This window comes from Heloderma suspectum, chromosome 16 (assembly GCF_057233095.1).
Source record: "Heloderma suspectum isolate Gila_16-S chromosome 16, 16-S_ref, whole genome shotgun sequence".
Lineage (NCBI taxonomy): Eukaryota > Metazoa > Chordata > Lepidosauria > Squamata > Helodermatidae > Heloderma > Heloderma suspectum.
Window position 1 is genome coordinate 8,443,125 of NC_139473.1, and position 21,074 is coordinate 8,464,198.

General features: G+C 45.1%; 3 protein-coding genes across 12 annotated transcripts in view; 2 read left to right on the top strand and 1 right to left on the bottom strand.

Annotated features, from left to right (window-relative positions):
• C16H17orf78 (chromosome 16 C17orf78 homolog) overlaps nucleotides 1–1,580 on the top strand; it is a 30,912-nt gene extending 29,332 nt beyond the window's left edge. For 2 of the 6 annotated variants that reach the window (XR_014786098.1, XM_084822426.1), the window contains 2 exons: nucleotides 111–215; nucleotides 1,269–1,563. Coding sequence is in view for 1 of the 6 variants with exons in the window: in XM_084822426.1 (XP_084678552.1) it covers nucleotides 111–215; nucleotides 1,269–1,280 (117 nt within the window). In the remaining 5 variants the exon portion in view is untranslated. Of the gene's footprint in view, nucleotides 1–110; nucleotides 216–1,268 lie in introns of all 6 variants that reach the window. The other 4 variants (XR_014786095.1, XR_014786097.1, XR_014786094.1 and 1 more) reach the window with 3 other exon arrangements.
• Nucleotides 1–7,812, bottom strand: part of ACACA (acetyl-CoA carboxylase alpha) — a 264,931-nt gene extending 257,119 nt beyond the window's left edge. The window contains exons 1-3 of the mRNA XM_084822406.1: nucleotides 7,508–7,812; nucleotides 2,239–2,570; nucleotides 47–144 (exon numbers count right to left, since the gene is read on the bottom strand). Of these exons, the coding sequence (XP_084678532.1) occupies nucleotides 47–144; nucleotides 2,239–2,304 (164 nt within the window). The 5' untranslated portion in view covers nucleotides 2,305–2,570; nucleotides 7,508–7,812. The remainder of the gene's footprint in view (nucleotides 1–46; nucleotides 145–2,238; nucleotides 2,571–7,507) is intronic.
• An 88-nt stretch (nucleotides 7,813–7,900) lies between these two features.
• The window catches only part of TADA2A (transcriptional adaptor 2A), a 37,391-nt gene continuing 24,217 nt past the window's right edge, over nucleotides 7,901–21,074 (top strand). Inside the window, exons 1-8 of one of the 5 annotated variants that reach the window (XM_084822420.1) lie at nucleotides 7,901–8,080; nucleotides 8,631–8,734; nucleotides 11,635–11,729; nucleotides 15,153–15,259; nucleotides 16,147–16,206; nucleotides 18,121–18,212; nucleotides 18,344–18,498; nucleotides 20,347–20,435. In XM_084822420.1, the coding sequence (XP_084678546.1) occupies nucleotides 11,705–11,729; nucleotides 15,153–15,259; nucleotides 16,147–16,206; nucleotides 18,121–18,212; nucleotides 18,344–18,498; nucleotides 20,347–20,435 (528 nt within the window). In that variant the 5' untranslated portion in view covers nucleotides 7,901–8,080; nucleotides 8,631–8,734; nucleotides 11,635–11,704. Of the gene's footprint in view, nucleotides 8,115–8,630; nucleotides 8,735–9,059; nucleotides 9,271–11,634; nucleotides 11,730–15,152; nucleotides 15,260–16,146; nucleotides 16,207–18,101; nucleotides 18,213–18,343; nucleotides 18,499–20,346; nucleotides 20,436–21,074 lie in introns of those variants that run through there. The other 4 variants (XM_084822419.1, XM_084822421.1, XM_084822422.1 and 1 more) reach the window with 4 other exon arrangements.

The window sequence follows — 21,074 nt, forward strand, 5'->3', positions numbered from 1 at the left end:
TATGTTTCCTGATATAATTTTTCCAGTCAATAGTGAATGAACTTACTTCTTAAATATTTGGGTGTTTCTCTTTGCCTGTCCATTCTGATAATGGCTTCTTCTTTGTTCAGTGTTCATGCCCTCGTTGGATGCGTTGGCTCCTCCCTATACAAAATAGTAAACCAGCTAAGAAGAAGAAAGCCGCAAGACCCGCAGCACGTCAAAAATTCACCATGGTCTGTCTGCTTCACTTTTACAAACTGCAATCCATTCTACTAGATCAGGGGTGGCTCTCCAGATGTTTTGGCCAACAACTTCCATCAGCCTTAGCCAGCATAGCCAATGTGAGGGTTGATGGGAGTTCCCCCCCGCAAAAAAGGGCCACAAGTTGCTCACCCCCTGAACTAGACAGAACTATTGTGCCTAAGGAGCCCCTTATCACAGACATTGAATCTCTAGATGAGGCTTTTATAGCACAATCACCTTGCCTTGTTCACTGAAGGTTATGGAGGTTCATTGTCATCTTCTCCTCATGACCCTCCCATGTTTTTTTCACAGCTTCTTCCATCTTTCTTCCTTCATACAGAAAATCAGTTAAGGATAAAAAGATGGAACAGCTGCCTTTTGATTGCTAGTGATAGGAATCCTGTTTGGAATCACTCATTAAAATGGGTTGGAAACTTATTTTGGTCCATGGGCCAAACTGACTCCCCCCGCCCCAGATCAATGAAGTAATCCAGGATGACATCAGAGGCAGGGTCACACCATGAAGCCACACCCCCTGATGTCATCTGCCCTGACCAAGATGGCTGTTCTCTGTGCAAAGGAGAGGCACAGAATTCCATGCCTCTCCTCTGCATGGAGAAAGGAACTCGACCAGCACCTGAAGGACCCGCTCTTCCAGGTGCTGGCTAAGTTGGGTACCTCTTTTGCAACTGGGGCAACAAGCAGCACACAAAGCAGATGCAGCTGGCACCTGGAGGACCATTTCCTTCATGTGCCAGCCAAGCTGGGTGCCTCCTTCATTGGCTGTGCAGTAGCCCAGTCAGGAAGGTATGCAACATACACAGGCTCACTTGAGCTGGTGAAGCCCAGTGCCTCCTATGCACACTGCATGTCATCCTAATCGAGGCAGTGATTTTGACATCTAATCATAGATCTGAATTTTTTTTTCTATCCCTGCATTAAATGTAGGCTGACCTGTAGAAATCCATTTGCATGATAACAGTACTGTTTAATTTGTGAGCATTTGTTAGTATTATTGACAAAGATTTTCATTTGTTTTCCAGGTAAATGACTAAACAAAAGACCAAAAGTTTCTACAATCAGGATCATTTAGGCATTTCATTTACTTATGAAATAAGTAAAATACAACCTGTTTTCTCCTTAACTGCATCTTAAAAAAAAAGATTGTTCATCACTATTAATGAACATTCTGAACCGAATGTAAGTTTGAAAAGCCATCTGGTTCCATATTAACCTGACTCGGCTTGAAGAATTGACCTGTCTTCAGTGTGATATGTATTTCTGGGAACTCTCAAGCCAGATTTTATCTCAGGGAGTGGTCAAAAATATTAAAGGATTAAAAAAACACACACACTACTTGACAGAATCCAGAAAATTCTTGTTATCAAAGTGTGTTATTCCAGAACTACGAGGCTTTCAAATCTGTTCCTCACAAACTCAGCATTTCAAGGGGGGAAAATGATGTTTGAGCCTGTTCAAATGTAACAGCAGCAAAGACAGGCATGAAGAGAACTGGTGCTAAATTTCTGTATGACAGGCTGCTCTTAAAACATGAGAGCAATTGTTGGTCATCTTTTACTTTCCTAAATGGAACTATCTGTTTCACTTTCTAATGTTATTTTTCAAAAAGAAAACTTGTATAACAGTAATATAAAAAATAGTTGTCATTATGGGAATGGGACCTGAAAAGAAGGCAGCAGATCTACATTTTGTGTGTGCTTCTCTCGCCATTTGGTTCACATATGCATATTCTTCACTTTTAGCTGGGGACTTGTGTGTGATTAAGCTATCACATACAAAACCTCACAGTGAGAACTTTCATGTCACTTCAGGCATAGTGCTTTTTAATAGAGGCAGTTTATACATTCAGCTACAAATCTGCCAAGCTGTCAAATGTTGAGTGTAGCTAACATCTGGCACGTATAAAGGTGAATAAGAAATCAAGTGATAGACACAATCAACCCACAAATTCTCTAGGGCACATGCCTTCCATGCCAGCAATGTACATCATACCCTTGCTGCAAACTCTCCATGCAGTTGAACAGCTGCTATGTGGCAAGTCTTCACTAGACACTTCATCCCAGATGTGGAGAGCTGCTACACAAAAGTCACCACCTCCTACTGGGATATGTTGGTTTTGACCTTCTCGTCTCCAGTCAAGCAAGCATGGCACTTGTAGAAAGCCAAGCCACAGACATTGGGAAATACGTGTTTATAATGTTCTCTTCAACTTGTGGCCAAGGCTCCAGGTAGTGTTGGGTCCAGTTTTCTTTAAGGGCTCTCTCTCTCTCAAGTAACTTGAAGGAGGGCCTTTTAAGTGATCAAGGGTGTTGAGGAGTCAATGACTATGAAAGGATGTAGAGCACACAAATTACAAGCGTTCTTCAGAGAGAGACCCCTGAAGTATGTTGTTCTCACTTAATTTCAAAGCCTTGGCAAGTTGAGAACCGCTGAAAACCATGAGAACCAAAATGATGGTGCTGGTTATAACTAAGGGTCAGTGTTCTGGCAACTGGCAGACTCCACTGATCTCTAGTGCTACCAACCACAGCTAAAGAGTTTGGTTTTTAAAGGAGCAATCCTATGGCCACCAGACACTGTCCAAAGGACCACAGGATTTTTCGGTTTCTGAGAAACAAGAAACCACGCTCCCCACCCCCTCGTAGCCACCGCGGTTCTCTCAACGCTGCCTACATCTCCGTGCTCGGAAATGGAGAGTGGAGACAGGAAAAGGGGTGGTCCCAGGGATGCGGTGGGGACCACAGAAGCCATGTTACACAGCTTCCGATGTAGCACGCAGCCTTGCCCCCTCCTGCTCCAAAGTTCCCTGGCTAGACAGGTGAAATTGCCTGTCTAGTCAAAAATGCACAGGGGCTGGAGCACAGAGGCAAGGATCGACTCTGTGCTCTGGCTGCCCTGCATTGGATGGTCATCAGCCTCCAAGCTCAGAGGCTGATGACTATGTCCATAGGATTGTGCCCTAAAAGGACATTTTATGTGGCCCTGTAATTTCCACAGACCTAGAAAACAAGTGCCTGAACTTCTGGTCAGAAATTCAAAGCTGCCATTGGACAGAATTCTCTATGGCTGCAAAATGGTGTTGGCATTTCTACTAGGATAAAAAGCTCATTTATTACGTTTCTATAGCACCCATTAGCCAAAATCAGAGATATCAAGGGAACCTTTTGTGCAAAGATGGGCATGATAAAGGACAAAGAAGGCAGGGACCTAACAGAAGCAGATGAGATTAAGAAGAGGTGGAACGAATACACAGAAGGACTACACAGGAAAGATCTGAATGTCCCTGATAGCCATGATAGTGCGGTCACTGAACTTGAGCCGGACATCCTCGAGAGTGAAGTCAAGTGGGCCTTAGGAAGCATTAGTAACAACAAAGCTAGCGGAGATGACAGTCTTCCAGCTGAGCTATTTAAAATCCTAAAAGATGATGTTAAAAGTGCTGCACTCAATATGCCAACAAATTTGGAACACTCAACAGTGGCCACAAGACTGGAAAAGGTCAGTTTACATTCCAATTCCAAAGAAGGGCAATGCCAAAGAGTGTTCAAACTACTGTACAATTGCGCTCATTTCACATGCCAGCAAGGTGATGCTCAAAATGCTACAAGCTACACTTCAGCAGTATGTGAACCGGGAACTACTGGAAGTACAAGCGGGGTTTCGAAGAGGGAGAGGAACTAGAGATCAAATCGCCAACATTCGCTGCATCATGGAGAAAGCAAGAGAATTCCAGAAAAACTTCTACTTCTGCTTCATTGACTACGCTAAAGCCTTTGATTGTGTGGATCACAACAAACTGTGGCAAATTCTTAAAGTGATGGGAGTACCAGATCACCTTACCTGTCTCCTGAGAAACCTGTACAAGGGTCAAGAAGCAACAGTAAGAACCAGACATGGAACAACCAAGTGGTTCAAAATTGGGAAAGGAGTACGACAAGGCTGCATATTGTCGCCCTGCTTATTTAACTTATATGTAGAGTACATCATGAGAAACGCCGGGTTGGATGAATCAGAGGGCGGAATTAAGATTGCTGGGAGAATTATCAACAACCTCCGATATGCAGACGATACCACCCTAATGGCAGAAAGCGAAGAGGATCTCAAGAGCCTCTTGTTGAGGGTGAAAGAGGAGACTGCAAAAGCTAGTTTGAAACTCAACATTAAAAAAACTAAGATCATGGCATCTGGCCCCATCACTTCCTGGCTTATAGAAGGGGAAGAAATGGAAGCAGTGACAGATTTTATTTTCTTGGGCTCCAAGATCACCGCAGACGGTGACTGTAGCCATGAAATTAAAAGGCGCTTGCTCCTTGGGAGGAAAGCTATGGCAAACCTAGACAGCATAGTCAGAAGCAGAGACATCACCTTGCCGACAAAGGTCCGTCTAATCAAAGCTATGGTTTTCCCAGTAGTAACGTATGGCTGTGAGAGCTGGACTATATGGAAGGCTGAGCGCCGAAGAATTGATGCTTTCAAACTGTGGTGCTGGAGAAGACTCTTACGAGTCCCCTGGACTGCAAGGAGGTCAAATCAGGCAATCCTAAAGGAAATCAACCCTGAGTGCTCATTGGAAGGACAGAGACTGAAGCTGAAGCTCAAATATTTTGGCCACCTAATGCGAAGAGAAAACTCCCTGGAAAAGACCCTGATGCTGGGAAAGACTGAAGGCAAAAGGAGAAGGGGATGGCAGAGGATGAGATGGCTAGATAGCATCACCGATGCAATGAATATAAACCTGGGCACACTCCGGGAGAGTGCGCAGGACAGGAAGGCCTGGCGTGCTATTGTCCATGGGATCACAAAGAGTCGGACACGACTTAACGACTGAACAACAACAATGGGTCACAAAACCACACAAGCCACCCGTCAGACCCGAGCAGGCTTTGGGGAGAGTGGGAGCACACGTGGGAGAAGACAGTCACAAAACAAACTTGAAACCACAAAATACAATAATACAGTGAAACATAATTAAATCCCCCATATGTTTAAAACAGAAAAAAAAAACCAGAGTAAGGACCAAGATAAAAGCCAGCAGTAATGCAAAAATCTAAAAACTCACAAAATGTTTAAATTCAAAGGGCTAAAAAGCCTGGGATGCCTGTATTTATCCCCCCCCCGGGGGCTTATCATAATTGTTTTATGAGAGCAAAGCTATGGTTGGTAGACTGCATCCCAGGAGCCATAACATTGTCTAGAAAACCCTCTCCTAGTCAGAGGTCCAGTCTAGGAGGGATTTTTTTCAATGTCCAAGCCCTCCTCCTTGCTCCTTCCAGCCATCACAGAGGTTTCCGTGACAGCTCCTTCTACGTGGCCAGAACTCCAACCTTTTAGGGGAGGAAATGGGTCGTTTGGGGCATTCCAATGGGCAAGGAGGGAGTAGCCAAGAATTCAAGGGATCCAAAGCCCTTCTAGCCCCCAATCTTGCCCCCCGCATTGAGGGGGAAATTCTGTTTTTGGAGGCCAAAGAGGTAAAAAAAACACCTCCACCATTCCTCCAGCCCCGCCAGCAGGGCTTTGGAGGATGGAATGGAGCCTCGGAGATCAGAGAATTCCATTGTTTGGACTCCTCACCCTTCTAAGATGGCTCAGTCCCTTTATCACCATTTTTGTTGTTGTTGCTTGTATTATGTTTGTACAGGGTGTGCAAATATTTAAATAATCATTTTTACACATGCCACATGTTAGTTATGCAATTACCTCCCCACTCTTTGACCTCAAAATTCTTTAAAAAATTTTTTGTCTCAACTGGAGCTTACTGGATATGTTGGTTTAAAGTAGCAAATTTAAATTTATTTATTTATTACCTTTTCATACCACCCAACAGCCAAAGCTCTCTGGGTGGTTCAGTTTACTTGTTATCAGTGGTTTTATTGTTTTCGCCAATTGTTTGTTTCGTTTTACTTTTGTATTTGTACAAGGTGTCCAACATTTAAATCAAAGCCTATTTTTTTCTCCCTCACAACATTTTGTCCACACGTATATTACACACAACTAGCAGGAACCTTCATCATGCGACGTGCTGGGCTTGATGAAGCCAAGGCTGGAGTTAAAATCGCTGGAAGAAACATTAACAATCTCCGATATGCAGATGATACCACTTTGATGGCTGAAAGCAAGGAGGAGCTGAGGAACCTCATGACGAAGGTGAAAGAAGAAAGTGCAAAAGCTGGATTGCAGTTAAACCTCAAAAAAACCAAGATTATGGCAACCAGCTTGATTGAGAAGTGGCAAATAGAGGGAGAAAACGTGGAGGCAGTGACAGACTTTGTCTTTCTAGGTGCAAAGATTACTGCAGACGCTGACTGCAGCCAGGAAATCAGAAGACGTTTACTTCTTGGGAGGAGAGCAATGACAAATCTTGATAAAGAGTTAAGAGCAGAGACATCACAGTGACAACAAAGGTCCGCATAGTTAAAGCAATAGTATTCCCCGTAGTAACCCATGGCTGCGAGAGCTGGACCATAAGGAAGGCTGAGCGAAGGAAGGTAGATGCTTTTGAACTGTGGTGCTGGAGGAAAATTCTGAGAGTGCCTTGGACTGCAAGATCAAACCAGTCCATACTCCAGGAAATCAAGCCAGACTGCTCACTTGAGGGAAGGATATTAAAGGCAAAACTGAAGTCCTTTGGCCACATCATGAGAAGACAGGATACCCTGGAGAAGATGCTGATGCTAGGGAAAGTGGAAGGCAAAAGGAAGAGGGGCCGACCAAGGGCAAGGTGGATGGATGATATTCTGGAGGTGACGGACTCGACCTTGGGGGAGCTGGGGGTGGCGACGGCCGACAGGAAGCTCTGGCGTGGGCTGGTCCATGCAGTCACGAAGAGTCGGAAGCGACTGAGCGAATAAACAACAGCAGGAACCTTGGCCTATGGATTTTGCTCACACACACACAGTAGCTACTCCATTTGTACATATGCCTAGAAAATGCCTACACAATTATTGTCTATCTTCTATCCTCAAAACAGCCTTTACAAAATTGTCTCAGCGACACGGACTTGCGTTTTTAAAAAATATTATAGTCAAGATTATTTATTATTACATTTATTATTACGAGCTTCCGCCGTGCATTAAAAACGTGGCTGTTCGGGCAGGCATTCGGGGTGGGTTAGGGTATTTTAGAAAATGTTTTTATTGTGGAATTTTATTGTTTTAAACTGTTTTACTGTATGTCGTACGCCGCCCAGAGCGGCTGGGTGACCAGCCAGATGGGCGATTAATAGATTTAATAATAATTTAATAATTAAATGAACAAATTTTACACTGCCCGACGGCCAAGGCTCTCTGGGTGGTTCAGCGTCGTTGCTGCAGTCGCTCTTATTACTTTCCAGCAACTGTTCGTTTCGTTTTACTTTTATATTTGCACGGGGCGTGCAAATGTTCAAACCGGAGCCTATGCTCGTCGGCTTGTTTGTTTGGCTTTCCCTCCCTCACAATTTCTTGCCCTCACAGACGTTACACGCGATGACGAGCGTCGCGTTTTGAAGATTTTTTCCCCCTCACAAAACGTTTTAACCGCAGAAGCGGGCGAGGCGAGCGCGCCGGGCGCGCGCGGCCCCCGGAAGGCGGGAAAAGGGGGGAGCTGAGGGAGGGGCGCGGGCGCGCGCGCGGCCTCAACGCCGCGGGAGCCGCCCGTCGGGCCCGAGCACGCTTTTGGGGCGGGAGCGCGCGCGAGGGAAGGCAGCGCAGGCTGGGGGGGAGGGGAGCGCGGGGAGGGGAGCGCGGGGAGGGGCCGCCGCCGCCGCCGCCAGGATCGGACATAATTCAACCGGGGAAGTCGACGGAGGGAGTCAAAGCGGCAGGCTGCGGCTGACCGAAAGAGAGAAGCGGGACAGGTGAAGGGGAGGGCGAGGAGCGCGCTTGAGGAAGGTTCGCCGTTTCGGGCGGGGCGGGGCGGGGGGGAGGGGGCGGGGCGCCGCGTGACGCGGCGATTGTGTGGGAAGAGCGCGCGGGGAGCGGTGGGGGTGGGGAGGAAGGGAGAGGAGCGAGCGTTAGGCTCGTCCTGAGGGAGAGGGAGAGGGAGGGGGAGGGGGAGAGCGCGCGCGCGCCTCCGCTTTTACGGTTGGCCGGCCGGCGGCCGAATGAAGCGGATGGCGCGCACGCTCTTAGCCCATTGGCCCAGAGTGGGGGGAATGAGGCGGGGCGAGGCCGTGACGTCGCGGGGCGGGGCGGGAGGCGCCGGGGTTTCTTTGGAGTGGGAAGGGGTTGGGGTCCGGGGTTGGTCGTCCTCAGAGCAGGCCCGCCGAGATCAGCGGGGCGTGAGGCAGTCACGGCCGACAAGCTCCATTTTTATTTTTGTTGCATTGATATCCCGCCTTCTTTCCTGTTGCGAGGAACCCAAGGCGGCTTCCATGATCCTCCTGCTCTCCCATTTCGTCCTCACAGCAGCAACCCTGAGAGTCTGCGGCTGGCCCGAAGGCACCCAGTGAGCTCCCGTGGCTGAGTGGGGGCTAGAACCCGGATCGCTGGGCTCCCGTTGATTTCATTGGGTAAGGATGAAATCGGCGGGGCTCAAGTCAGGCTTGACTGACTGAGGGCGCAATCCTATGCATGTGTAGACGGAGAAAAGGGCCACAACTCCCAGCATTCCCCAGCCAGCTGGCTGGGGAATGCTGGGAGTTGAGGGCCTTTTCTCCGTCTACACATGCATAGGATTGCGGCCTAAAGCTCCGTTGTTTCCGGTGGGCCTATCCCCAAGGATGGCTAAATCTGGATCTAACCCATTATATGCAAACAAAGGGAAGTCACGACCCACTTAAGACCCATTGATTTCAATGGATCTGCACTAAGGACGAAATCAACGGGGCTTGTCAATCTCGACTGACTTAAGGGCTTGTTGACTTCACTGGGTCTGCTCCAGTGATGACTAAATCTGGATCCAAACCATTTTGCGCAAACAAAAAGGAGCCATGACTGACTTCAGTCCCACTGGTTGCAGTGAGCCTGTTCCAAGGATGACTAAATCTGGATCCATCCTGTTATATACACATAAAAGGAAGACGCTCAGATCCTGCTGTTTTCACATGTCAGTTGGTAGTTGAAAGTTGTTGTTTTTTAAAAGTGTTGTGGCACCTGAAAGACTTAGGATGCAATCCTGTGCATGTTTAGACAGAAAAATGTCCTACATCTCCCAGCATGCTGGCTGGGGCATGCTGGGACTTGTAGAACTTTTTTCTGTCTAAACATACATAGGCTTGTGCTCTTAGAAATGTATTTATAGTACAAAGTTTTGTGGAATAGAGTCCATTCCTTCAGGTGAATCTACATGCAGTTTAATAATAAATAACAATAATTTATTAAGGATGGAGGAAGTTGCCTTATACCCAGAGAAACAGTTGCTGGATTTCTGTCCTGTGCCTTGTGAATTGTTACCCTGCTGTTTGTTTAAAAACCTATGAAGTAGTTTAGAAAAGTAAAAAAGGAAAACACTAAACAAAAAATACAAAAACAATGAATGACACTGCCCAAATCAAGCTGACTGATAGAAACTTCACAAACATTGATAATAAACAACTTTGTACAAAATTTGTTTTTAAAAAATTTACTTTCAAAAATACAAATATCCTCTGAAGGTGCAATCCTATGCATGTTCAGAGAGAAAAAACTCCTACAACTCCCAGCATGCCCCAGCCAGATTCTTTTTTCTGTCTAAACATGCATAGGATTGCTCCCTAAGTTTTTAACACCAGTCAAACGTTTCCTGAAATTAAAATATGGTCTCACACACATTGGTTTTGTGGTTAGAGGTTCTAGTATCTTATATGGTCAGGCTGTTATCAGTTTATCAGGAACCACTGCTGTGTCCCTGGAAGTGTTTGGAGGAAATGTTGGGGATGCTTTTTAAAAGAACTTGCTGGTGTGCACACAGAGCACCCTAGAGCAGCTTTTCCCAACCTGGTGCTCTCCAGATGTGTTGGACTACAACTCCTATATTCCCACAGCCAGCATAGCATAGCTGGCTGTGGGATTATGGGAGTTGTAGTCCAACACATTTGGAGAGCGCCAGGTTGGGGACGGCTGCCCCAGAGTTGCCATTGTTCATGTTCGAGATTCATTCTGAAGGTTAACCTCTGAGTGGGAGGCAGATGCACCTCAACTGTAGTTAATGCCCATGCATAGGAATACACATGCATGAACGCTGATATAGAGCTGAACCTGCCATCAGGATCGGATAGTGATCCCTGATGTGACAACTGTCAGGAACACCTTGGTGGCCTCTCTCAGTAGATTCCAATAGCCAACTCAAGACACAGAGGGGGAATTCTTTTCAAAGCTTTAATCCCATTACAGCTTAATGACTCTTTCAGATGCTAATCACCGGCTAAAGCAAGGAACAGCAGCATGGCCTAAGCTTCAGGCAGGCAGTTGATCCCTGTTTGAAAGAGAGTCACTTGAAGACCCAGAACTTATGGGCTAGGGAGAGATCCTCCCTCTTTCCCTTGGGTCCATCACAATATTAAAAACAACTGATAAGGATCTATCCCACAGTTCATAGTAGAAGGCCATTTGGGAGAAGGGGTGGGAGCCTGAAGTGGTCTTCACCTTCCTCTCTCTCCTGAAATCCTGTCCACCGGGCAGCTGATGGTAGATCAACTCTCTCCCTTGATACATGGTTGGGTTGTACCATGTACTACCACCACACTGAAATACCACTTTGCCTTGATTCAGCACATATCACACATTAAAATCATTTCAGGTTACCTCAGTAATATTATCGGCGGGAGAGGAAGCCGCAGTCAGGCACACACCCCCATTGTGCCTGGATCTGTATGAGGCGATCAGAGGGAGAGGAAAAAGCAGCCCTTCCACTGTATCCATGACCTGATGAACTTTGCAACTAAAAACCTAGGGCCTAAATTTGCCTCCTCCCCTCCCTGTGTCATGTTTTTTAGATTGTAAGCATTGTGGGCAGGGACAGTCTTAAAAAATATTTCTGTTAGCCACCTTGGGAACCGTTTTGGCTAGAGGGCGGGATAAAAATGCTATAAATTTTAAAAATTGTCACCAAAGTGAGATCCAGTGTGGTTCGGCATAGCACTGCAGTCTACAAATTAGGAATCCCCTGGTTCGTATCTTACTTGTACGTTGAGATCATTTCCTGGCCTTATGTAAGCCACTCTGCATGTGGGACCTACTGCTTGTAAAGCATGTGCCCTTCTCTTCAATAATATCATTCCCACAGCACTAGCTTTTTTTAATGTCAAGAATCCTATATGTTGGTTTTCTTCTTTTACTTTCAAAATGAGGACTTCCAACTGCAGCCACAGGATTCTTCCCCACCAGCCAACTGCTCAACCAACTGAGTATCTCTGACAATCCCAGGTTTCTTCTTTTTTTCTTCTGGGAGTTCAAAAACTGGTAAATAAAGGGGTTTTTTTTCTTTTTTCAGGGGCTGGGCAACTCTGAAAAGCTTAATTCAAGGAGATCTTACTGTCTTTGACTTCAACCCAGGAAGGAACATGGATCACTTGGCATCATTCAGCAGTAAGTATTGTAACTTAAAGATTGCAAAGTGCTCTTTAAAACCAAGAACTTTGCTCCTGATTAGGTATTTAGCACTAGCTTACTTGACTTCCTGCCCTGGTAGGGAGGACACAGAGATATTTTGCAGCCCTTTCCTTCCCTGAGGTCTGCAACATATAAGCCGTCACTCTGGATACACCTTGCCTGTCAAAATGAGGACATTACATGAGTCTTTTTATATATACGATATATTGTGGGAGTGGTACAAGCCATTACCTTGTGCTATTTTGTCAAGCTGCGCATCCAGTAAATAGATGACTGGGCCTTCTTCCACTGGTACTCTGGGTTCCTCGCGTCTCCCGGGAGAGACACCTGTATTGAACCCAGGCATGCAGCATGGATGTGGCTTGGTGAGGGGTCACTTTGGCTGGGGAGAAAGTCCCTTTCGGCCCACCTCGGGCTGAGCCCTGACCAAGCTGCCACTGCAGACCAGCCTTGGCCCTTCCGCTTCCTTCTCTCTGTGTGGCTCACTTTTGCTGCCAGATCAGCACCACTCTGTACTGGACAAGGGCAGAGCATGGGCCTTCGCAGAGAATTGTTAAAGATCACTCCGAAGAGTTTCCAGAGGGGAGCCATGTTAGTCAATTGCAGCAAAAGCAACAAAGGGCCTTCTGGCATGTTAAAAATGAGCTGTTTTTTTCTGACATAAGTTTTTGTGGACTATAGCCCACATCATCAGATGCATGGAGTAGTACTGGCAGTTTCCAATTTTTATACAGTACATAGGATGGATGGAGGGGGAAGAATTGTGAACAGTGAGGTCAGAAGGAAATTAAATGCAGGAAGTGACAATCACATTATTTGCACTGGTCAGTTACAGTGCTGTTGTTGCAGATAACACAAACATCCTGGCACAAGGTAAGCCAATGAATACATGTAGTGTGATGAAAATCAGTTAACTCGATTCAAGCCTCTGAAGTGTTAGGGAAAACATGGGAACTTCACTGGCAAGTTCTGGCTGTCAAAAAAAGTGCCTTAACACCAAATACATAGAATAGGAATGATGTTGTTGGACTACAGGTTCCATCATACCTCAGCACTGGCTGAGCTGGATGGGGCTCATGGGAATCGGAGGCCAACTGGAGGGTCACAGGTTCCCCAGGCCTGATAGAGCCGCGCTTGTGCTGTTAACCTTCCAGCAACCCAGAAGAGTAGCTGTGTTTGTTTTGCTGCAACAGACTGGAGTCCATTTTATCAGATGAATGAAGTCTCATCCTAAGAGCCCAGCTATACATGCAGCTAAATGCATAATTCGACACCACATTGGTTAAAAAAAAATAGGTGCCAGGGGCTCCCTGATTTTCATCAGGACCACTGCACACTGGTAGGGGAAAAGTAACCTTTCCTTCCTCGCTCCCTGGGTCTCCCCCAATAAAGGTGCTACTAGGCTGGGGGGGGAGAACTCCCCATTGGTGCCAATGTAAGCTTCCCTTCCTTTGCATCTTGAATCTTCCCTACCAGGGCTAGTAGTAGGTGGGGGATTTTCATCAGGACCACAGTAGGGAAAGAAAGGTTTAAACCTTCCCCTCCACATGCTGCAGCCTCAACAAAAATGGGACATCACATCTAAGTTTTCAGGTGGAATGAAATGTTCTCCTACTGGACACTGTTGCTGATCAGAAAGTTGCCATTTTCTAACAGAATAATTTTAAAGGGAGACTCCATTGTGAAATCTCCGAATTAGAACTCATCAGGAGTTCATCACATGATTCTATTTTGTCATGAATATGGACAACGGTTTCCTGTTAAGTAACATGTGTTAAATAACTTGGTGATGCTATGATGATTGTGTTAACACCAATTACTTCTGTTGTGAATGGTCACTTAATTGAATTCTGACAGACTGTACTTTCTGCATTTTGTTGCCATTTGTTGATGACACGCAGCTCTAACTCCCTGTGACATCTGAATCAGGAGAGGCTGTGCGAGTCCTGGACTAGTGCCTGAACTCAGTAGTGGGTTGGATGAGGGTCAATAAACTGAAACTGAATCCTGGCAAGATGGAAGCCCTGTGCGTGAGTGGTTCCCGAGTCTGGAAGATAGGCTCATTGCCTGCTCTGGATGGGGTTGCGCTCCCTCTGAAAGATCAGGTCTGTAGCTTGGGGGGTACTTCTAGATCCATCACTGTCTCTGGAAGCCCAAGTGGCCATGACAGCTTGGAGTGCCTTTTACCAGCTTCAGCTGGTCTTCGCAACTACAGCCTCTCCTGGACAAGGATAGCTTGGCCACAGTGATAAAGGCACTAGTAACTTCAAGAGTGATTACTGCAATGCACTCTATGTGGGGCTGCCCTTAAGGCTGGTCCGGAAGCTGGAGCTAGTGCAGAATGCAGCAGCTTGGCTCTTGTCGGGAGCTACCCCTTTTCGGCATGTAACTCCTTTGCTGAGGGAACTTCACTGGCTACCTGTTCGCTACTGGGACAGGTTTAAGGTTTTAGTACTAGTGTACAAAGTCCTAAACAACTTGGGACCAGAATACCTGAGAGCACACCTTCTCCCTTACCAACCTGCCCAGTCACTGAGGTCATCAGTGGGCAGGTTCCTGATAGTTCCACATGGACATATGAGCCTATTCGAGTCCACCAGGAGAAGAGCCTTCAGTGTGGTGGCCCCCTTCCTCTGGAACTTTCTGCCTTTGGAGGTCAGGCAGGCACCAACATTGTGCTGTTTCCGGCACCTCCTGAAAACAGCACTGTTCCAGGAAGCATTTCTTATTTAACCAGTCATGGTTTTTACTGGTATTCCGTTTTTTAAAATAGCATAATTTTAATCTGGTGTTTCAATCGCTTGTATTCACCACTCCGAAATCTGGCGTGGTATGCAAATATTGTAAATAAATAAATAAAGTTGATCCCACCGTTAACATTTTTCACTGTCTATGCTTGCCAACTTAGGGTAACACTTCATGCATCTGATGACATAGGCTCTAGTCCATGAAAGCTTACGCCACAATAAATTCATTAGTCCATAAGGTTCGCAAGACCCTTGATGTTTTTTCTTCCTGCATGGAATCTTTTGTCTACTGTAAGCTCACTAACTTTGAGCGGCAGTGTCACCAGTACTTAGTCAGCTCACACTGGATTGATTTTGCATCTTCAATTTAATAGCCTGATCAAGCACATGCAACTGCTGCATTCAGTAATATTGTCGAAATAAGTGGAGCATGTGTAATTCTGCTTTCACTGAATTTGCAAGATTTGACTCTCCTGGTAGGAGGACTTTTTGAGGTTTTTAAAAGATTATTATTTGCAGTACACCAGCATCTAAGTGTCTAACATGTGGATGCCTACCCTTTGTCAGTTTCTCCATTGATAGCAAGTGAAGGAGTTTGCCCTGCAAAAGAGTGCCCAAGCTATATATTTTTTTGGTCTTGTTGGCTTCACAGATGACCCTTTTGACAAGCCGCCATGCCGAGGATGCTCCTCTTACCTTGCAGAACCTTACATAAAGTGTGCAGAATGTGGGCCGCCTCCCTTCTTGCTGTGCTTGCAGGTAAACTACATTTACAAATGGATTGAGGACCACAGGAGGATTAAGTTGTCAAGTCAGTTCCATACACCAGTGTGGTGCAGGGGTTAGAGTGATGGACTGGAACTCAGGAGATCCAGGTTCTAGTCCCCACTCAGCCACAAAGCTCCCTGGGTGACTTTGGGCCAGTCACAGACACTCAGCCTAACTTACCTCACAGGGTTGTTGTGACGATAAAATGGAGAGGAGGAGGAGGAGAATCATGTACACCACCTTGGGATCCTTGGAGGAAAAGTCGGGATATAAATGTAACAAATCAGTGATAAATACTCCAAGAACATTGAAAGCCAGTTGTCCAGGCAAGCAGGAAGCACAGGACATTATGTAACAAATCAATTATAAATACTCCAAGAACATTGAAAGCCATTTGGCCAGGCAAGCAGGAAGCATGGTATATCATCAGACAAGAGCCCCCAGCAGCTGCTTTTGGTTTCATAGGTGGCTGTGCCTCACAGGCTCCAAGGTGGCTCAAAGTCTTGTTGGGGTCATTCACAAGCAAGAATAGACCAGAATACTCTTCTAACAGAGGCTTCTTGGCAACCCGGGACTGTTAGCATTGCTATGTGGGAGTGGCCCCCAACCCCTAACCTGTGTATATTCCCACTGAAGGACTTTATTATACAACACCAGTGAAAGGAAATTTCTTGCTGGAAATGTTTCAGACAATAATAGGAGTGAAAGAACATTTATTTGTGATAAAAAGACATATCTGGGAAAGGAGGCAAGGACGCTCCGTCCCAGTGTTCTTTTCTCTTTGCCAATTCAGTCAGTACAGTGCCCTTGATTCCTCAAATCTGTCTACCAAAAGGAGGAAGAAAAGTAACCTAGTGGGCAAACTCCTTGTTTTGCAGTGCTTCACAAGAGGATTTGAGTACAAGAAACACCACAGTGATCACACCTATGAAATAATGGTAAATACACAATTCTGATTATCCCTCTTGTTCTTTGTGGTTGTAGGTTGATCTCCCAGGAGATATAGCCCATTAGAATACCCACTAGGCATTGCTTTGTAGAATAATAATGGTTTTATTCACATACGGTCTTACAGGGGAGGGGGGGATGCTCGCTAATCATCTGTCATTCAGAACAATTATGTTTTCCACCCCACTGAAACTCCTAAAGTAGGTTTCCCATTCAACAGTTTATTCTGCTTTGTTTTGTTTAATCACTCATGTCATGTTACTTCTAGAATTACAGCCCACAGATAAGTTAATGAGGAGGTCTTTGTTATGTTCTATAACAACACTTTTATAAGCTAACAGTAATTACAGCTTGTGAGATATTTACATTACATGACATAATTATTTAAAATTTCTGTGTGTGCGGGGGGGGGGGCGTGCTCATAGAGCTTTTAAACCACCCTTCCCCAATCAGTTGCCCTCCAGATGTGTTGGACTACAACAAGTTGGACAAGACTATTTAAACTGTCAGTGTATACGCAGCAGTTTGATGTCTTGTCCCCAGCTACTGGAAGAACTGGTTGGCTTTTTGTGCATGTTGACCTGAAGATATGTATTAGTCAGCAACAGACATTTACAACCTCACATATCAGATTTGGCTTGTGGCCTCTGGAGGGAGTCATTGAGTTATACAGATGTAGACACCATTTCAGACTCCTGCAGGGATGAGGAGAAAGAGGTCTCTCACCAGCATCCTCTCTTGGATATATTCAAAACTAAATTGCATAAAAAAAGCAATTTGTGTATTAAGAGCCTTTGTTGCGGTTACATTCTTATAATAGCTTTAGCAATGATAACAACACAGATCACCTTTTTAAAGCAAACGGATGTATGTGAGTAGTAGCATACATACTACTACGTACGCCCATTGAATCACTTAAAAAGTCAGTGTGTTGAACTATTGGGTTGCCCAGAAATACAGGTTTTCCTGACCCCAAACCTAGGGGGTGCCATCATCCTCCCCTCCCTATCTCTGTGGTAGAGCATGTGACACAAAACCATAAGAGCTTCAAGAAACAAGCTATAAGTCAGGGGTGTCGAAACTCTTTCACCCTGAGGCCCGGATTCACTGTCGGAGAAGCTCTTGACAGCCACATACCAGTGGTGGGCAGGGCCAAAGGCAAAAGGGGTGGGACCCCAAAGACCAAAAACAGCAGCCTATTTTAGCTTAAAGCTCTTCCTGTCAGTAACGAAGGCTTAGCAGAAGCATTTCAACCTTTTAGACTGGGGAAAAGCTGCAGAAAAGCTGAGAAACCACCTAACAATCTGTGGCTGGGGGAGAGGGGGTGGTAACAGAGGAAGGAGGTGTGGCCATCTGGGGAAAGCCAGATTGGGATCTGGGGGTTGGGGCGAGGGGCAGATTTGGTCTGAGATTTCCTACCCCTGTTATAAGTGAATACCATGGGAAAGTGGCTAAAAGTGGTGAAAAAGTTCCCATCCCTGTTACGGTTATGGTATGGTTCCAACCCCAATTCAGAATGAGCAGGATGCACAGTGAAGTATTCTTGTTCCATAACTAGAACTCCTTCCATTGAAGACTCCCAACATCAGAAGCAATAAAAGTACCACTTTTATTTGAGCTGGGTTACATTGGTAGGTGGCGTTTGGGATTCTTGGGCTGAGTTGTCAGGAGTTAAATTTGTAGGAAGTTGTGGCTTTAGTGTGTCATTCTTATATGCATGCTTTAATTTATTGTCGCTCATCTTGATCTTTGGGGACAAGACAGGTTAAGAAATACAAATAAAGGCTGGAATCTGCATATAGGCAGCTTGAATTCCATGGAAGTCAGTAGGATTTTAAGCAGCCTAACCATGTACAGGGCTGCAACTAAAATTAATTCTTTCCAGTGTTTTCCTCCTTCTCCAGACCTCCAACTTCCCTGTCCTTGATCCTACTTGGACAGCTCAAGAAGAAATGGCCCTCCTAGAAGCTGTGATGGATTGTGGCTTTGGAAACTGGTGAGAATTAATACGTGATTAATCATTGGAATCGGTTTTGAGATCTGCCAGATTGCAGTGGGCATACAGATAATAGAGTGATCGCTGTTTTAATCAGATCAACATATAACTGGCTCCATTTCCCTTCCTAGGCAGGATGTAGCCAATCAGATGAGCAGCAAGTCAAAAGAGGAGTGCGAAAAGCATTACATGAAACACTTCATCAACAACCCTCTTTTTGCATCCTCATTATTAAATCTGAAGCAGGCAGAAGAAAACCAGCACATGACAGCCATTCCATTTTACTGTAAGTGCCCATCACAGGGAAAGATGCAGTTTCCCATTCCTTTATTTCTGTGGCTAGGGGAGGGCCTTTAGAACCAAGTGTTCTTTTAAGCACCAGATAAACTTATGAAATAAGACTGACTAAAGAACATTTTTTGTTTAAAAAAAAAAAAAAAAGGTTTCCTGTACGCTATACAAACATTGCTGTAGTAAATAGGGATGTTGGAGAAATCCATTTTGGGGATGCAGTTTTCCTAGGCTTGGCCCCCTGGACCTTTTTTCGGTTCCTGTTGCAACACCTGACTTTCTCTTCAGTGCGTTGGGCCAGTTCATGGATTTCCCAGGAATTTTGCACCTTGTTTTTAGGAAGGTTCTGGACTTTGTCCACATTTCTGAGCAATTTGTTGCTTAGAATTTGCGCAAATTACACACATTCAGCCGTAATTTGCACAAATTGCACAGAAATTTGTGTGAATTGCAGAACCTTCCAAAATAAAATCCACAGAAGATTCCTGGAGTTCAGGGAACAGCCCACAGCTCAGCTCCCAGATGCAAAGTAAGTTGTATGTGCCAAGGAACTCCATAGAGCCAAAAAAGAAATGGATTTCCAGTGGTGGACATTTTTAACGGTATATTTGCAGGGGGGAAATACATTATGTGATGCTACAGAGGACTTAATTCACCAAATTACCGTGATCTAATTTGATAGTAAAGAATGGCTGGGGAAGGCACAGCAGATTTTATGACTTTGAGATTTAAAAAAAAAGTTTATTGCAATAATACCCCTATCCTTCCTCCAAGGACCCCAAGACAGCATACATAGGTCACCCCACCCCCAAATAACACTGTAAAGAAGATTAGACTGAGAGCTAGTGACTGGCCCAAGGTCATCCAACAAGGTCACCCAACAACGAGTAGGGATTTCAACTTGGATCTTTTCAGTCTGATTTGTTTATTTTAGCTTATTTATATCTCACCTGCTTTTAAAAAAATCCATTGCACTCTCAAGGCAGCTTACAATACTTCCTTAAGAACAACTCATATACAAAACAACAAAATCAAATCACACAAAAAGGCATAAAAAGCAACAGTGTGACTGATTAAAAGCTGAAGTTACCTAAAAAAAAAATCTAGGTAGGATGTCAGAAAGCTCACCTAAAGAAAACCTTCTTCGTTAGACAGTGCAAAGTTGAAAGACAAGGGGCTGAACAAACCCCATGAAGAAGAGGATGCCTTGACTGAGATGCGGACACAGAAAAGGCCCTCCCACATGCCCCAGCCAGCCTACCCCCAGCCATGTGCTGGAACACAAGGAAGGGCCTGTCCATCAGAACTCAGGGTGCATTCAGAAAGATATGGGAGGAGGCTTAAATAAATAAGTACCTTGGACCCCAAGCCATTTAGGGCTTTAATGTATTGTTGCTCAACTTGATCTTTGGGGACAAGACAGGTTAAGAAATACAAATACCTCTATCTGTATTTGTCTTCTGAATAGATCGATGGATAGATAGGATTGCACTGTTAATCTACTTTTTGTTCTCTTCTAAACACTAACTAACCAGTCCTCATCCTGATTTATTTATATCCCACTCTTCTGCTCATAGGGCACTCAGAGCAGCTTCACACCACGACATAAAATAAGAACAGATCTCACAAAATTATTTTTGTATCTCTTCTTACCAAGATAGTCCTGTTTATCGCTTCTCAGCCTTTTGGCTAAGATGAAGTATACTAAGGTAGTCATGCTTAGACCAATGTTCACCCCCCCACACCTGCTTTCCTCACACATTGCTTTGGGGATCGGGGAGGTGCAAATAATTGGCACGTTTGTTAAAGGGATCTAAAACTTGTGTTCTTGTTGTTTTTCCAGGTGCTGAAGATCCTCCGAGACCTACCTTCGATTCCCTGCTCTCCAGGGATATGGCTGGATACATGCCAGCAAGGGCAGATTTCATCGAGGTAGGAATCTCTCTGGGATCGCATCTGCTTTTCTTACTGGAAAGAAATACGATTTTTTAATGTATATTTATCATTAGATTTATATGGTTCCCCATCAGCAAATATTCTTTGAGCAGCGTACAAAAATGGACTGGAAGCCAGCACAGGTCATAAAGCACTGGCATGATAGGACTGAAATGCCTGCTCCCAGTCAATAATTTTGCAGCTGCATTTTAAATCAACCGCAGTTTCCAGACGGTTTTGAAAGGCAGCCCCATGTACAACATATCGCAATAGTCTAAACAGGAAGCTTTATTTCATCTTTGTTTGGTAAAACACCCTGGAAGCTCTCTGAAGGACAGTTTATATGTCTTTTAAATGAAGAAATGAAATGAATGACTTGTGATCCCTCTGTATAACATTCTTGCGGCTAGTTGCAATGCATTTCCCATGTAATTATATTTTAGAGCTTATAGGGGGATTTTAGGATAATGATGACACCCGCTTAGGATTGTTTGCATAGTTGAACAAGCACAAAATGTAAAAACCACTTGGAACCAGCTGGGGGAGCAGAAAGAATGGCTTGAGAGAGAAAAAAGGTGCAGCAGAGATACTCGGTGGACAACCAGGGAGAGGTATTGCCAAAAAAAGGTGCGGGGG